General features: G+C 26.8%; 2 protein-coding genes across 2 annotated transcripts in view; one reads left to right on the top strand and one right to left on the bottom strand.

Annotated features, from left to right (window-relative positions):
* Positions 1–6346, bottom strand: part of LOC129610788 (probable serine/threonine-protein kinase DDB_G0282963) — a 116682-nt gene extending 110336 nt beyond the window's left edge. The window contains exon 1 of the mRNA XM_055523505.1: positions 6245–6346. Coding sequence (XP_055379480.1) covers positions 6245–6346 — 102 coding nt within the window. The remainder of the gene's footprint in view (positions 1–6244) is intronic.
* Positions 6347–14221: 7875 nt separating this feature from the next.
* Positions 14222–19310, top strand: part of LOC129610783 (uncharacterized) — a 41928-nt gene continuing 36839 nt past the window's right edge. Inside the window, exons 1-6 of the mRNA XM_055523497.1 lie at positions 14222–14485; positions 15242–15426; positions 15491–15587; positions 15675–15779; positions 16010–16228; positions 16302–16397. Coding sequence (XP_055379472.1) covers positions 14222–14485; positions 15242–15426; positions 15491–15587; positions 15675–15779; positions 16010–16228; positions 16302–16397 — 966 coding nt within the window. The remainder of the gene's footprint in view (positions 14486–15241; positions 15427–15490; positions 15588–15674; positions 15780–16009; positions 16229–16301; positions 16398–19310) is intronic.

Below are 19310 nucleotides of genomic sequence, written 5' to 3'. Positions count from 1 at the left end.
GGGTAAGTCTTGTTTATTCTAGTAAAATAAAAATGTAAACTATTCATATTAATTAACATTTTTATGAATTTTCCAGGTTAGTTTTTGTTATACTGGAACACCGAAATATTGACTTAAGACATACGTAGGTACATGCAAAAATTTAATCAATAGTTTAAAATACTTTTTAAAAAAATATTTCATAATGAATATTTTTTTATCTGTAAATATTCCTCGACAAACATACACATACATATAAAATTGGTTTGTAACACAAAAAGTTTTTAGCAGCCTGATATTGGTACAACTCTTTTAATCATCAAAAAATAATTCCAAACAAAACAACAACAAAAAATTAAAATGTCAAAACTATTCAAACGATTTCTCTTTTCTACGCATTTCCATCCATAGTCTCCAATCTTTTTCACATTTTACAAGAAAACAAAACAAAAAATCTCACTGAACAAAACGCTCTCTTCAAATGAAAAAAAAATAATGCATAAAAAGCGTGATGGGATTTGAAAAAAAAAATTAGAAAGCGACTGCATTTTCAAACCATTAAGATATCGTTAGGTTCTCCCCATTTTTACAATACAAACTTCTATTTACATGCATGAGTCCCTAAAAATAGTTCTTTTTTTTTCCTGAATATTTTTCAATTCGTACGTTATAAAAGGTTCTAAATAAGGCAACCGCGAACAGTTGACATTTTTTTTTATTTTTGAATTTTCAATATAAAATATTTTTATGACAAAACATTAAGAAGATGACCCTCATTCATTAGGAATTAGTTTTCCTTGTTATGCTTTATGAAAATTGCATTTGCTCGTATTTTAAATTTATTACAAAAATAAAAACGATAAAGCGCCTCTATATAAAAGAATTAAGTATGGTACTAAATAAGAAAACGAATATGCTTTTACCTATACATGTTTGCATTCAATCTGTACATGAATATTTTAAGATATGAAATCTTTTTGATTAGATATGGTTCTTTTGCTAAGAAGACGATAGAAGTGGGTGGAGGTGGCGGTTCATAAATTTACTTTTCATTTTTTTCTGTTATCTTGTAAAAAAAAACTTCGTTTATAATAAAACAAAAAATTATTTGAAGCACCTAATAGAAATCTTCATTTTATGGAAATAGAATTTTAGGGATTAGAAGTATCTACGTAAGATTTTATTTTTATTTCATGAAATGGTTTGTTATTCTGTACATTACACAAAAATGAAAAAAAATTAATAGAAAATTTTTAAGAAATTGATGAAATTGTTACATAGTCTCATACTCGTATTGCCAATTAAATTTTTTTAGAACTGACAAATGAAAAAATTTTGAGCGTCTAACAAAATTATTCAATCATAAAGTAAAAAAGTCTAAAAATACACAAAAATTCATTAAAATCACTAATGATATCAAGTATACAAAATGTTAGCAAACAATTTCAAGTTGAAGACGGTGAGGCTTAACTGGCGGTTTCCAAAAATTTAATTAGTTGATCGAAATTTTTTGTGTGTCTTTATTATAATAAAGTTGTTGAATCATTTAAATTTAAAGCACAATCAATTATAATTCAAAAATTATTTAATAAGAAGCAACTATGAGTTTCGGAACATAATAACACGAAATTAGACTTTGTGAGTTACATGAAAGGGCAAAACTTTTGACATAATCCAAATTTCTCTACAATCTGTTTGTATATTGTATTTGATAGAAGATCCAAAATTCAATACAATTGAATATAATGAACGGAGTTTTTCAAAATTTTGTTGCATTACCTTCTTGTGGGAGCATGTTACTAACATCATTACGAAGTCTAGCTTTCACTTTCGTATTATTATAAGAATATTTTGCTTTTTCTTTTATTGCATTCCAACTCAAATGGAATTGAGCAAGTGTTACTATGGCTATACTATATTAGCGCATAATCTGGGTTTATGAACAATAATCGATCGCATTCACATCATGAATTATAATAAAAGATTCTTACATATTGAATATGTATTGAAACAAAAAGTAAAGTCAATATGATCAATATCATCAGTGGGGACTTTTTTAAAATTTTGCCGCCTTTATAGAAATATTTTTTAATGCTTTAATCTTTATTGTTTATTTAATTTTTTTTTTCTTGTATAAAATACTTGTATCAACGTATCGTTCATCATCATTTCATATTCTTTTCAACAATTAATATACACCATCTTTAACTAAACTAAAACGCATTCACATACACACAATTGAAACAAAATAAGAGTTAACAAATTTACCATCAGTCTCCATAAACGTATGTATATTGTTTATATTTTATATATACATATACGAATATAGACGCCCGCTATATAGCCATATTAAAAAAATATTCCTACGTTTAAAAGTCATCAACGATAAGAATTTCAACATTAAGTTTCTATAAAAGCAAAACGTGTTGATTAGTATCGCTACATTTTATTTCAGTTTATTGTTTAATTTCTTTTTAGTTCTCTCATGAAACTGTTTGTGATCAAACAAAATTCAATTGTCATCATTATACATATATTAATTAATACCATCAAAATAATCATTATCATCATATAGTTCTGTGCATGAAAGACAAAGAAAAACGAAATTTAATATTAAAAGAAGTGAAGTAATCTAGCTGCCCGAGCATGGTGAAATACATAAAACAAAAACAAAAAATATATTTTAATTCAAAATTGTATTTTCTACTGTTACAATTTGAATGCACTTTTGTTAATAAATAAATAGAATTGCAATCCGACTTTTTAATAAAGATTTTGAATATTACAAACAATACAATTATTATGACCCTGGTACATTTTATAGCAGAATCAATTAAACCAATTCAAATTAAGACAAAACGATTGTCAACCAATTCTTAAATTACATAAAATGTATACAGAGTTCAAAAATAATTTATAGTTTTTGAAATATCAGCAATAAATTGATGTTGTAATGTTACAATTTTATTTAAATCGTACAAGATCTTCTCTTTTGAAAACTTTATATATAGAACGAACTTTATAGAACGAACATAACCGACCGCATTGTGTATTGTCTAGTTAAGTGAAAGTGTTACAGAATATTATAAAAATGCCTGTTAAATACTTCTTTCAAATTTTTAAGGCATTAGTAAGCTTATAGTTAACATACCTAAAAAAATGTAAATTTGGCTCTTAGTAGAGTTTCGCTTTGTGCTACCCCAATTCCCTGAAATGCTCGTCAGTTAGTTTCGGTAACAACCAGAACTCAAATATCAAATTTCAAGAAATTCCATCAATTCGTTCCGTAGATATGGTGAAAAATGTAAAATCGGCCCGCGAATCAGTTTTCGAGCCCTGATCTTTCCAAAAAATTTATATGTTCATTATTTTAGTAAGAAGAATTTAAATATTGAATTTCAATGAAATCGGTTGATTATTTCTCTTTACGCAAAAATGCATATACAACACCTGATTTCTTCCAAAAGTTAGGAGGTTCTGCGTACGATCGAATGAAGCCTATATATGAAATTTTAAGTAAATCTGTTGAATATTTTCTTCATAATAATCAAAAATGTAAAACAGGCCCGCTAAAAAGTGGAGCTTGCGAAGCCGGATATATCCTAAAAGGTGATGCATCCGTGCCATGGTCGAAATAAACTTACATATGAAATTTCATCAAAATCGGTTCAACCGAACTTGAGATACACGCGTGAACACAGACAGACTGACAGGTTGCTAAAACAGTTTATTTACACTGCCCTACCATGGAGAAGTGCATTCTCACCGAAAACTCGATATGCAAAATTTGTTGCCTTCACATAACCTACCTATTGTATACACAATACGGTCGGTAAAAATAAGCTGTTAATGGAAATTGTCATTTGCAAGTTCGCTTTAAATACAGGAGCTTCCACGTACCTCTACAATAACTCCAATTTTTGTTTCATGTATTAAAACCTGAATAATCTTTGTAATACCAACATTCTTGCGAGCAACATGAATTTATTGAATTTGAAAGCCAATCATCTACATAAATTTGTAGTAAAAGTTGTAATACTATTTTGTTAGGAAAACCAAATTTGAGTACTTTAAAGAGCTTTTTTAATTTTAAATATTTGAAAAAAACGCATTTCTTCTTTGCTATTATGAATATATGAATTTCGTAAAGTTTCTAAAATCAACATCAATTCACATGTTGACAAGATCCGTCTTTTACATAACTTTAAGCTTACCATTCAAAATTTTAATGTCAAAAATATTTACTTTTATTTTGACTTACCAGTAGCATATTAATGTAAACATTGAATGAACATTTAAATTTCAATAAAACGGTAACACTTTGAATTTTCATAAAAAAAAACTATAAAATTTTATGGTACATATAATTTTGAACATTTTATTTTCATCAAGTTGAGTATGAAAGTGGAAATTTTTAATGTTACGCATCATAGTTCCTGGCGTATAAAATTATTTTATTTTTAATTTAAAGCGGTATATGTACCCAAATAACGAATTTCTTCTGTGGTAGTTTAGATGATATTTCCTATTATCAGAGACATTGAAAATAGAGAAAACCGAATAAAAAATCAAATAAAAAAAACCATGATGCAAAACAAAATATGAAGAAGGTGGTAAATGAAAAATCAAGACTAGCTCAATAAAACTATCAATTCAATTCATTTAAAATTATTGAATTTTCATTTTCCATTTTTATTTTTTGGAAGTACATAAGTATACGTATGAAAATATTTTGTTATAGAAAAAATTAGAAATGATCATAAGCATTTGGTTTTTTATTTTTTCAATTTACTAATTGTGGATTGTAAATAAATTAAATAAAATATTGATTACAAAACGTACATATTTGTTTTTTAGAACTTAAGGGTCTTGGTTATATCAGCCTGTTTATCTTTACAATATTTCATGAAGCTGAATAAAATAAATGTATTTAATTATCATAAAAAAAACTTAAATGTCTTCTTGAAAAACACGAAAAGTAATTGGATGTTTTTAACTGATTTCAATTTTTACGACAACCGCACATCTTTACCATACTACACCCAAAATCCTGCTCGATAAAAAAAAAAATTTTTTTAAATACTTTGTGAGAAAACTTTTATTAAAAATCACAAGTTGAGGGAGTGGTTTTTTTTAGCACTTTTCCCAAAATCTTTTGATAGAAACTGCTTATTAGTTTCGCTCTGTTCTTCCGTCCTTGAACATGTTTACAAAACTTCTACACCCTAAAATATAGAAAGCTGAAATTTCATATGTACATAGATCTTTACTAGAAACTTATTTCCGTAGAAGAAAATTTTTACCTATCTCCCCCTTCTAGATGTTTACCCTCTACCCGCTCCCTAAAATGCCTTTTTTTAGCTATTTGTTGCTACAATAGTTTATTTCGTTAGAAGAAAGTTTTTTTCATCTCCACCACCTCTCGAAATTTCTCAAAGTTATCACCTTTCAAAATTTGTAAAATTTTGAGATTTGTAAAATTTTTGACGCCTTATATTTCCGAAACCGCAAGCTTTTTCAAATTTCTATAAACGCAAAAAGCTAACAGTAAACTCCTTGATATTAAAAAATATAATTATTTTTCTTTAACTCACGCAATTAATTATTAAAATCGAGCATTATGTTAAGCCCTCTTTAAATTAATTTTTGCTTTATTTCAAAGACTGCATAAATCGTTAATCTTAAATATATGAATGAAAATAATTTTAATAGTGTGGTAGTTGAAAGGAAAAGTGCTACAATACAAACTATTGGTTTGACCCCACTTTATTTATTCCTATTATCAACAAAATTTTTGTAAATGACAATCCCTTCGAAATCAAAAGATTTTTAAATTTTTAAGTAACTTTTGTTTATTGAAAAATAAATTTTTTTATATGTAAATACAAATACAGAGTCCCACGATGAATTATTATTATTATTATTATTATTATTACTATTATTATTATTATTTTCATTACTATTATTATTTTTCTAATATTATTATCAGACAAATAGCTTAGGCCAAGCATCAATTATCATGGGAAAATAACATTGCATAAAAGAGCCAAAATAATCATTATTTAGACGCACAAAACGCGGCTATCAGATTGCCAAGCAAAATCATCAGCATTTAATGAGGAAAAATAAGAAAAATTGTGAAAATTAAAGAGTCAGTAAGGATTAGAGTCTATTACTATGGAGTAGTTTGCAACTCAACTATTTTTGAATATAGTTAAATTACAAACTAATGGTATATATTGCTGTTATAATTTCTGGAAAGTACAGTTCGAAGAGCATCTTTAATAGCATCAAGACCAAAACAATCGCAATTACAATTGGCGATACGCAACATCTTAATCATCGAGTTAATTCTATCATAATCCATATTGTGATTACGAATATTAAAAAACTCCACTGATTTCAAGTTGTTCCAATTTTCCCTTAAAATTTGATTTAAAATACTTTATTAAAAACTTCAATATCATTGAACGAGGCATACTTTAAGCCTTTAACGCATCAAATGTTGTTGGGCGACCTACATATATTACAATAAACTAGAATTTCTATTGCACAACTTATATTTAAATAAATATAATATAGCCCTTAAAATATTATGCAACCCCAATTTTATAAATTCAAAGGTACTGTGATCGAAAATTACCAACGACAAATAATAATTAAAATACTTGTAATTAATCAAATATAATAAATTTATGAATAGGAACATGAATTTTTCTAAAATTTAGAAGAAGATAGTAGAATCAAAACCCACATATGTATTTGAAAAATTCAAATAAATTAAACTAATGATAAGATTTTATTCCTCTTCTGAATATACACGTTTGCCTTTCATAAACATGTTGCTTAATCCCGTTATTTCACAAAAAAATAGATTAAAAAATCGTAGTAGAATCAAAATCCTAAATTCGTATATCATATCAAAACCAAATGTATCAAAAACCTTTATTTGCAACACAAAAAAGTTTTTGCAGCAAAATCCCATGTTTGCTTGGATGATAGCATTAGTAGCTGTAAAATAATGTTTCAAAATACATAATTTGCAGATTTAAAATTTGATAATATATTTTTACCATGAAAATTGTCGGATTTTAATTTGCTTTCTTAAGTTGGGTTTTTTGTTCAATATGTGCCGTTTATCTTCAACATTTCTTTACAGAAAGGGAAGCTGTTTTTTTCACGAATATAAATAATAGTATTTGAAATATGAGTGCTGAATTATTCGTAAAATGTTTTTCCTATTTTACTAAACTAATTTCTACAAATGTATGGGGTTTGATTCTATTATCTTAATTCATGATTTGCTTTTTTAAGATTTCAATTATGGCAAAATCAGACCAAAAATGGACTGCTATCCAGAAAAAATTAGCATTGATTAAAGTATTTTTAAATTCCAAATTTATTTTTCCAATTATAATTTATAATTTTACTTTTAAATTTATGTCAATTTGGACATTATGCTTAATTTGGACATTTTTCAAGAAGAAATGCTCAAATATTTTAAAAATTTTTGAAACATATGAGTTCTAAAGCGAATGAAATTTTTCTTAAGTTTGATTGGCCTTACCTTTATTGTATCTTAATAGTAAAGTTAAATAACTTTATATTATATAAATGACATATAAATATCTTAATGGTTTTATATTTACTTTTGTATTTTAAATTTAACAATATAACCAAATATGAAAAGAGTTTTAAAAGTCTATCTATCAAAAAAGTACATTGAAGAAATACTTTGCCTTGATTTATTTTTCAAATTCATTTTTGAAATAGCATTGAACAGCAATTCAAATCAATTGGACAATAAAAAAATTGATTTTTCTTAACCAATTTATAATTACAGTTAAACTTGTTAACTGAACTTTAAACGTAATAAATAATTAATTTCGTTTTTCTAACAGATACAAAAGTCGAGCTCATAGCACTAAGAAATCAGTGAAAATTCGCTAATAGTAATCTCAATATAATTCAATATTGCAAACGTTATTCCCACTTTATGAGGTTCACATTTTTGCTCTTAAATATTTATATGTTCAAAGTCAAACACCCGCATAATTTGAATTTTCTTCAAAGTAAAATAATTGAAATTCTTATTCTTTAGGTTTAATACCTTGTTGTAGCTCCTGGGTGGCAAGAATTATGAGATCTCCGTGCCAAATTTTCAAAAATTATATATTTTGTTATACAAACGTGCCAAGAAATTTTTATAAGGGAAGTAAACTGAAAAATAGCTTTGTATAACAATTTCAAAAAATTAGCTCTATGATGTACATACTTACATAATATGTATGTTTATAAATATCAATTAATTTTTATTTGAATAACAAAAATTCAATTTTATAAAATCTAAATAATAAACAAGTAAAAACGTTTTAGTCGGCATAAACCGAATGAATATACTCTGCACCTTTCGTTGTTGTATAGCAATTACTCGAACCTTTATTTGATTCTATAGAAACTTCACGGATATGTCTGACCTATAATTGGACACCCGACTGTCAAGTTTCATGAATCTAACATTATAATTTTTTCAAATAGTTAAAATTAGCTTTTGGAGTTGTATGGCAAGTACCTGAACCTGTCAAGCAATTCCACTAAAACTTCAGAAATATATTTGACCTAATGGACACATGACTGCCAAGTTTTATAAATCTGACTTTATTATTTTTCCGAATAATTCCGAATATAAAAAATTTGCTTTTGGAGTTGTATGGCAACCACCCGAACCGGTGCAGCTGCCATACAACTGTCCCATTAAAATTTTTAGAGCATGTGTAGAATATAATTGGACACGTATATACAAAATTTTATGTTTATAGCTTTATTTGTTTTTGAAATATTTAAAATAAATTCTTTGAGTTGTATGGCAGCTACCCGAACCCGCTGTCCGACTTAGTCCCATAACAATAGGGTTCGTCCTTGGCACAAAAGAAAAAACTTGTGAAAGTCTGGCACGCGTGCCAATGATTTGCCATTTAGTTCGCAGCCAAAGGATCGGGCAGAGTTATCACTCATGAAAAAATTAAACGGCTAAATTTTCGAAAAAAAGACCAACAAAAAGGGTTAAAATTGATAATATGCTTAATTTAAAATTCAACGCTTATTTGTGGAAAAAAAAATTCATCATGGATGGGATATTATCTTATATGTCTAATTTAATAAAAATTTAATTCGAATTTCAAGCTTTTTATTTGAAACTTTGCATTGGCTTACATTGTTGGTTAATTTTCGGGATATATGTATGTATATAAAATTTGAAATGAAATCTTTAGCAAAACAAATATGTATGTAGAAAAAGTACAACATAATGTTGACGTGGAAACTTTTGCGTATTTTACAACTAAAAGCACAATCTAATAAAGAAATGGTAATAGTAAATCTCCAATACTAAGAGCATTATACACAATTTGTAAAATCTAATTTAAACTTGAAAATGAGAAAAATTAAAGTTTTCTTGAAGATTTAGAAAATTGCAAAATACGACTTATTACGGAAGAAATGGGCCGTGGGGCCAATATCATTCCAAAAAAGGAAAATGGGCCACGTTTAAATGAGTCAAAGCGGCAAAATTAAAAAAATTTTCTCCTCGAAGTGAGCTCGAACTAGTTTACCCTGCCCTTTTTTAGGTGAACGCTTCACCAACTGATCTACAAAAGTATGAAGAAATTATTGAAAAATTGTTCTCTACATTGCTTTCTACAGTAATCGCCATGATTATATGAATTTTTATATGTGCTAATGTCATTACTGTTAATGTCATTACTGAAGTGTCATTACTGTTAATGTAGGTACGTACGTTGTTATTACAGATTTGTAAATAGGTACAACTAATTTATAATAATAACCCAATTATTGATATTGTGTATTTATTAATTTAGACACAATTGGATATTTTTCAATATTAAACATAATGTTTATACGATGTTAAGATTTTTAAATATATCTCAATAAATTAAAATAACTAAAAAAATAAATATATTAACATTTCAATAAAAATATTAAAATAACTTTCATTATTATGTAACATAACTACTAGTTTCATTTCAGAAAAGGTTTTTGAAATTAAATTATTTTAAATAAATATCGTATACCATTAACATATTTATCGAAATTTTCAGGTGTATATATAAAAAATCAATACCATTAACTTTTATATTTAAATTTTTATTGAAATCACCAAGCACTTTTGCAATTATTGTCTTTAAAAACGAAAATCTCCTTTCAAAATTAATTCATACCAAGTTTGAATCTCAATTTAAGAATACATAACTTAATTTTATTCATTTTATTTTTAGGGCGAAAAAAAATTAATTAAAATTATTTCTTTTATATTTTATATCACATTTTCTACATTGTAAACAAAAATCATTGAAGGAAAATACTTGTTCAACAATTAAAATCCTACCGTATCCTAAAAATATTTTCAATCTTAAATTCATACTTACATCTGAAATATTGCCTTAATATACATGTCCGATAAACATATAAAAAATAAAGTAGGAATCATAAGTATAACAATACGACAAATTACATTTTCCAATTGAAGATTACTGTACCCAGCCAAAGAAATAGCAAAATCGCACAAAAGACTTTTTATATGTATGTATGTATATGTAAATAACGAAAAATAATTAAAATAAAAAAACAAAAAGTATTCAAGAAACTAATATGAAGGACTCTGGAATGTGTTTCTCGGATAAAAACAAACGATTATTTCCTTTCACCCCAAAAAAAAAGGTCAAAAAATTTTGGCCAAGGATCCAGAAAGAAATATAATTACATACACACATATCTTCATATTGCATATTTATTTATGTACAACAGAATTGAAAAAAACGTTACTACTATTTCTATTATTTCATTTTAAATTTCGCAAAAGAAAAGTATGCTTTTATTACAATACATACTCCCCACGTTTGGGCTTTACATAATATATGTGACCTTTGAAAGCAAAAAAACAAGAAAACAAATTGACTGACCTCTACATTATTTACCATAAGGGTGAACAATAAAGGATAAAATGTTCTCTTTTTATACCCTGCACTTCGTGAAGGGTATATTAACTTTGGTATGGAGTTTGTAACTACTTGAAGGAGTCATCTGCGGTATGGACATATATATATATTCTTGCTCAGCGTAAAATTCTGCGTCGATTTAGACATGTCCGTCCGTCCGTCCGTCCGTCCGTCCGTCCGTCCGTCCGTCCGTCCGTCCGTCCGTCCGTCCGTCCGTCCGTCCGTCCGTCCGTCCGTCCGTCCGTCCGTCCGATCGCACGATAACTCAAAAACGAATAATGCAATCGACACCAAACTTTCACAAGTTTTTTCTTTTGTGCCAAGGACGAACCCTATTGTTATTGGACTAAGTCGGACAACGGGTTCGGGTAGCTGCCATACAACTCAAGGAGTTTATTTTAAATATTTCGAAAACTAATAAAGCTATTAATATAAAATTTTGTATACATGTGTCCAATTATATTCTACACATGCTCTAAAAATTATAATGGGATAGCTGCACCGGTTGGGGTGGCTGCCATACAACTCCAACAGCAAATTTTTTATATTTGGCAAAATAATAAAGTCAGATTCGTGAAACTTGGTAGTCATGTGTCCAATTATAGGTCAAATGTATTTCTGAAGTTTTAGAAGAATTGCTTGACAGGTTCGGGTACCTGCCATACAACTCCAGAAGCTAATTTTAAATATTTGGAAAAACAATAAAGTGAGATTCATGAAACTTGGCAGTTGTGTGTCCGATTGTAGATCAGATATATTTGTGAAGTTTTAGTGGAATTGCTTGACAGGTTCGGGTACTTGCCATACAACTCCAAAAGCTTATTTTAAATATTTGGAAAAATAATAGAGTCAGATTCATGAAACTTGGCAGTTGTATGTCGAGTTATAGGTCAGATATATTTCTGAAGTTTTGGTGGGATTGCTTGGCAGGTTCGAGTAGCTCCCATACAAGTCTAAAAGTTTATTCTTAATATTTGGAAAAATAATAAAGTCAGATTCATGAGACTTGGCAGTCGTGTGTCCAATTATAGGTCAGACATATTTCCAAAGTTTTGGTGGGATTGCTTGGCAGGTTCGAGTAGCTCCCAAACAAGTCTAAAAGCTTATTCTTAATATTTGGAAAAATAATAAAGTCAGATTAATGAAACTTAGCAGTTGTGTGTCCGATTGTAGATCAGATATATTTGTGAGGTTTTAGTGGAATTGCTTGACAGGTTCGGGTACTTGCCATACAACTCCAAAAGCTTATTTTAAATATTTGGAAAAATAATAAAGTCAGATTCATGAAACTTGGCACTTGTATGTCGAGTTACAGGTCAGACATATTTCTGAAGTTTTGGTTGAATTGCTTGACAGGTTCGAGTAGATACCATACAAGCCTAAAAGCTTATTCTTAATATTTGGAAAAATAATAAAGTCAGATTCATGAAACTTGGCAGTTGTGTGTCCGATTGTAGATCAGATATATGAAGTTTTGATGGAATTGCTTGACAGGTTCAGGTACTTGCCATACAACTCCTAAAGCTAATTTTAAATATTTGGAAAAATTATAAAGTCAGATTCATGAAACTTGGCAGTCAGATGTCCAATTATAGGTCAGACATATCCGTGAAGTTTCTATAGAATGACTTCACGGGTTCGTGTAATTGCTACATAATAACGAAAGGTGCAGGGTATAATTCCGTCGGTTTATACCGACTGAAACGTTTTTACTTGTTGTTTTTTGATTTCCTATCAAATATCTGCAAGAAATATTAAAAAGGAATAGCGTTAACGTAATATAACAAACAATTTGACACATTCTTACGATAAAATAAGAACACATGGCAGGTAGAAAAATTATGAAATTTTTTGAACTATTAAAAATTTCAAAAAGATTGAAAAGAAATAGGAAATATCTTAATAAATTTGATACTTCACCCTTTTTTTGGACAAGAACTAATCTTGGAAAAAAATTCGTCAAGACTGCGTTATAACAAAAAATTTTGGGCGTTTTTTGAATTCTTCTTCCTTTTTATACTCTTCGGTTTAAACCGACTGTAACGTTTTTACGTGTTAAATCCTTCTTATGGATTATTTTCTTCCTCTTCAAAATAAGAACGAATACTTAAAGAAAAGAAACTCAATTTTTCATTCAACAACATTTTATCTAATATTCGTAAAAAAAAATTAGCCGACAAAAAAGGAAATTTTGCGAAGCGACAAAGAATGAGATTAAAATTTTTTAGAACTGTTTCTATCCTGATGAATCTTTTTTGTAGGTGGGACTATACTTACAACCAATAACATGCACATACCAATAAAAATCCAATAGGATACTCTTTGTTGAAATTATTCATGCAGAAATAGTCATAATAAACGAATTCATGACAATTTTCCCCAATGGGATAAAATTTTAAACACGTACATATACATAACGGTGTAAAAAAACTTTAGAATTTACTGTTGAATATTTGCTGTGTAAAATTGATCAAGATTATTTCAGAAATCTATTATAAAACGTGTTTCAACTGCTATACGAAAAATGTAGTATCGTTGACATCTCAATTTATAGGTCACTTTTCATTCCGGTATAAAAGATTTCCATTGCCAAAGTAGTATTTGAAAATACGACAGGAGCAAAATAGTTAATAAATCTTACTTGCATAAATAGCAACAATGTTTTTTTAGAGCATACTCAGCAACTTTTTTGTTAAAATTTCAAAATATCTTTGTTCGAATATCTTTGTTACATTCCCATTCAAAATTTTAAATTATATTTTCAATCACTTTACATTGAAATAGTAAACAACACAAATAGCAATTAGAAAAGGATACGTTCCACATTGCAGTAACAACAAAATTTTTATATTAAGTTTTGGATGCATTAATTGCTGCATTTAACCTGAACATAAATTAGATTGAACAATCGTGTTAATATATTAACTTGGACCTTGAGAAATAAATATGCGGTTCTTAAAAAAAAAAACAGGGACAACATAAATTATTGTTCTAAAATTTAACATAAATTCACAATTAAATTTAATTACGAAAGGTATATGAATTTAATGTCTTCTACTGTCACGCAATCAATAATATAAATTAACATGATGCACATTTCGATTTTATGAACAAAATTAATCAAATAATAGTTTTAAATTTAAATTAATAGTTTAGTTCTTCAAAGGCATTGAAACCAGAAAAAAAAAACATTTTTAAATATTTCAAACTAAGTACAAAGAAAAAAAATGAATAAAATATTTTCTGGTTATTTGACAGAACTTTCCGTTCATGGGTTAAAATACTTAGTCAATACAAAACTTCTAGTTTTAGAACGTATTTTATGGTTTATTTTAATAACATTTTCAACAATTTTTACAATTTACATTTGCTTAGATCAGTGGTATCGTTTTAAAAATAATCCTGTTGTTTTAACTGTTGAAGTGATCAATGACGCAGAAGATTATCCCTATCCGCGCCATACAATTTGTTTGCTATATGATGACGAAAATGTTAATAATGAAATTATTTTAAGGTAATTAATTTTTAAACCGATAAATTGCATATTAATTTAATATTATCGGAATTATAGAAACCTATATGTTGCTTTTCCATCAAGTATATTATTAAAAATTTTGTTGTGAGATTTTCTTTATTAACAATTAAGAATGTCTTTAAAAAAACTTTTAAAATGAGCAGACACACAAAGAAAATTTTAGTTTCGGTTACCTTTTCGAAAGCACACAACATTACACAACATTAAAGTTTTCATTTAATTTAGATTTCGTTATCTGTTAAGAAACTTATATAATAAATTTACCTATTCTATTTTAGAAAATGGGGTGTATCCAAAGATGACAAGGATAATGGAAGATATAATTACTATAAAAATTTCCTTAAAATATTGTCAAACATAGAAGTATCAAATTTGAATGAATTGAAGCCGTACGAAAATGATGCAACGATAAAAACTTCTGAATTTGTTGACTTAATGCTAGAGGTTGTCAAATTCCTTTTTTTAATTAAAAATAATTACTATATACCGATGTAACAACCACACATATGATAAGTACATTATGTGTGAAATTGTTTTCAGCTCGATTCTAAAATTTGTTAAATCTTTAATCTAGTACATAAGTAATATAAATATGGGAAAATAGTTAAGTTACACAAAATATTTTTGTAGCTGTACTTATTACATGTGTGAGCAAATTATTGCGTTATATATAATCACTTAACGGTATTTTTATAATTACAATGTTGTTTAGATGTCATCAAAAATATCATTTACATTTGGCATTGATTTAACAAATATAAGTTATCCATATAAAGATCAGGAGGCAATAGATGCTTTAACTTCAAATGGAAAATATACTAGAGTTATAACAGAAAGTGGATTGTGTTTAACTTCATCAAAAGCAAATAATTATCAAAATCCCGATAAAATAATAAGGTATTAACGTCGACTTAAGAAAACAAAAAAATTAGCATACAAACAATATAAAATGTAATTAAAGTTCCAGAGAGCAAACCTATAATGATGACGAAGAAATATGCTCAAGATATATGTTCTGCTTCGAATCTTTTCAAGTTGCTTTTAAATACAAATTTTTGGTAAATTTTTGATTAACCATTGAATTATTTTGATTAACCAATAAAATTGCGTAATATAAAATGTTTTTTCTTTCAAACTTTTGATAGGCAATACATGAATCCGATGACATTTATGAATATGATAAAACAAAATTTTATGATAATAGTCATACATGTAAAATTCCTCTTGATCTAAGCCCAGTTGAGTCGGAAGTTGAATTACGAAAAATTCCAATTGCATATAGAAAATGCCGATTTAAAAATGAAAATAATCTAAAATATTTTAACGTAAGTAATTTATAACTTATAAAAATAATTTGTTACAATATAAATAAGAACAAGCAACTTATTGCATTTGAATTTTAACATAAATATCATGCGAGTATGCATAATTAAAATTCAAATGCAATAAATATAATAATAAATTTTTATTTTTCTATCAGGAGTACAAGCCAACATTTTGTAAAATTGAATGTCGTATTAAGAAAGCAATGGACCTATGCAAATGCAAACCTTTCTTTTATGTGATTGGAGAAAAGTTACCACTTTGTGATATCAAGGGCTTATTATGCTTATCAAGAACAAATTGGTATAATGTAACAAAGGAATGTGAATGTTTTGAATTATGTGCAAATATTGAGTACATTAACCAAGGAGAAATTGTAATTTTTGCAATTTAAAAATTTTTTAACAAAATATTAAAAGAATTTCAATAACTCTTATTACTTTTCGTAGTGTACCTTAAGTCAGGATGACAGCGCAAAAACGATAGTAATTACAGTACCAAATTTTTCTCAAAGAAAATTAGTTGTTTTTAGTATAGATCAACTGGTAATTTCATTTAGTGGGGCGGTTTCTTTCTTTTTGGGTTGCAATTTTTTAAGTCTTGCAGAAATTTTTTATTTTTTACTTGAAACATTGTTAGAAAAATTCTCAAATTCGCAATATTAAATTGCGTTTTTGTTCATAAATTTTATAATTTTTCTTCAAAAAAAAAAAAAATAAAAACAAACAAATTCCAATAATTGTCATTTAATCCTTATCATAAGTGTATATTATTAAAAGTTATAAAAAAAAATCAATCAATAAATTATATACATAATTGTATTTACTATATAGAAGTGTTATCAAAAAAAAATCTATAAAAACAAATTGAATACTTATTTATTTTCAATAAAGATATAATAAAAATTTTACTTTGGCTATATGCTCTAATTTAATATTTCTATGTACATGTGCTTTGGTATAGACAGTAGCCCTAACTTTACAGTAAACCGCAATTGAATAGAATTAAAATTTAACAGTATGAATCATTGGCGTAAATTCATGTCATGTCACATTATTATTATCTTATAATCGATCTTATAATCGATCATTATCTTATAATCGATCGAATCATTTAATTGTCATTTTGTTTGTTGAAGAATTCAAAAGCCGCCAAAATCTGATTTGTGATTGCTCATAAATATATTTAAAAGAACATGTAAACAGTGGGCAGATTCACGAAAGTTTGTTCTAATACAGTCACTCGAACGTAAAACAACCAATAACTATTTATGTGATTTATTTTGGAGTTTTGCAATTTTGTTCACCCTCAAAACCTAAAAAATTTATTTAAAACACTACAATACAATTTTCTCTATAGTTTAAAATAATATCTAATTTAAACTTACATATTACTATTGCATTGGAATTTGTATTCAGTTTTTTCTATTATAATAGATTTCAATTTTCATTTTCTTAATAATTTCATTACAATAATTATAGTGTTTAATTGCTACTTTCTATTAAAATTTAACCTTAATTTCCACTCACTATTAATGAAAATTATTTTATAAAATTATATACTCGTATAAGCACAAAAAGAAAAGTCAAAAACATGGTTTATAATATTGTTTGTTATAAAATATATATTAAGATTAATATAGTATAAATCAAGTAAAAATTAAGTTTAGTAGGTGAATAATAATATATTACAATATAAATTTTAGAATTCACAATATATTTATGTTAAAATTTAAATATGAGCACAAACGAACGAATTACATGGCTGACATCAATGGTTGTATTAAAATAAAAATAAGAAAAGCACGCGAATATATCTTTGGTATTCCCGTATATTAAAAAACAATTTTATTTATTATTCTAATTTCACTTAGTTAACAGATGAAAATGATGAGAAAAAAAATTGTTATTCAAATTAAGACGTTATATGTATTTATTGGGAGTAAATAAGTATTTGTTGGGAGTACTTATCCAATTTTGATTCAATATCTAAAAAAATTTGTTGCACTACACGATACTCTGATCAAATTAATCACTTAAAAGTGTTCAAAACTTATTCGGTTTCTTTTGTTTTGTTTGAAAACTTTGAAAATGACTCTATCATATGTAGCTTACACTCATTCCAAATTTTAAGAAAACAAGTAAAAAGTTTTATTTCGATCTTAGCCAAACTTTCTTTATTGAAGCAATAAATGAAAAGATAAGGACAAAAGGCAAAGAGAAAAACTGAAAAGATAAAGGGTTCCAGCAATTTAAAATCGCGTTGCTATGAGATAAATTTTTTAAAATGTCACTGTAAAAAGATTTGTGGGACTTTCCAAAACTTTTAAATAATAAAGCACGTAATCATATTAAGTTAAATTTTGAAGTTATATAGACATTATAAAGTGACGTACTATAAAAACAAACATATGTATCAAATTTCAATTTTTGGATTTTCTTTCTTTCTCAAATGAATGCCCCAGTAACAGACGGATAGACATGGCTATATCGACTTAGAACTCTTCCATCTTATTAAATTGAATATAAGGCCATATGTAATATATAGACAGATTAACCTAGTTACTATAAATGTATCTTTAAATATCAAACATTGATTATCAGTTTGAGTTGGTTTTTTTAGAGCGTATGCCTCAAAAGTTTATAAGTTTACCAAAAATGCAAAATGAATAAACTCAGATATAAATTTTTATTAAAATCAGTTAAACTTGAAATTGCGATAAAGAAGGCTCTTTGAATTTCTAATTCGTCTAATAAAAAGATTTGTTTTTAAAACTTGTATTATCGCATTGATAATTTTCTTTTCGAATTATTAATACGCGCAATTATTTTATTTTTGTGTACTAACAAATACTTTTGAAGAATTTATATACATACTTATTTTAAAATCATAAAAACTGAAAACAATTCAATTAATTATCAGTTAATATTATTTTGAACAGAATTGTTAATAGGATTGTTATGATTTTCACAATATTATCTTAAACGCCTAAACTAATAGCTTCAGAAATTTTAATATGAAAGAACTTTCTAAACAAAAATATAAATAAATAGTACAAATTTTGCAAATTTAACCACATGAGTTCTACAAAACCTGGTGCATAATCCGTTAAAAAAAAATATTAAAAATTTTCTTGTTTCACTTTTAAATACTGCAATTCTCATAAGTAAATTTAGATAGTAAATACTAGTATCTAAAGTGTGACCTCCAAATAATTTGTCGGGAATTTGGAATTTACTTTTATAGTAAAAATGTAAAATCTAAAAAATTTTATGTAGTATGTAGAAACGAATTTAAAGAGATTCTTTTTCCAACAAATTAATTATTTCTTATCAAGAATTCTAATTTTTTAATTTATCAATTTTGAAAAGCCTTCATATTGTTCCAAACTCTCGTGTATTAAATTTTCAACACATTGTTACATTATGCCAATTACTTTCTCTCTTTTCCTTTACATT

Source organism: Condylostylus longicornis, unplaced genomic scaffold (genome assembly GCF_029603195.1).
Source record: "Condylostylus longicornis isolate FDR11 unplaced genomic scaffold, ASM2960319v2 ptg000048l, whole genome shotgun sequence".
In the NCBI taxonomy this organism is placed as follows: domain Eukaryota; kingdom Metazoa; phylum Arthropoda; class Insecta; order Diptera; family Dolichopodidae; genus Condylostylus; species Condylostylus longicornis.
This window is presented reverse-complemented; position numbering and strand designations above follow the sequence as displayed.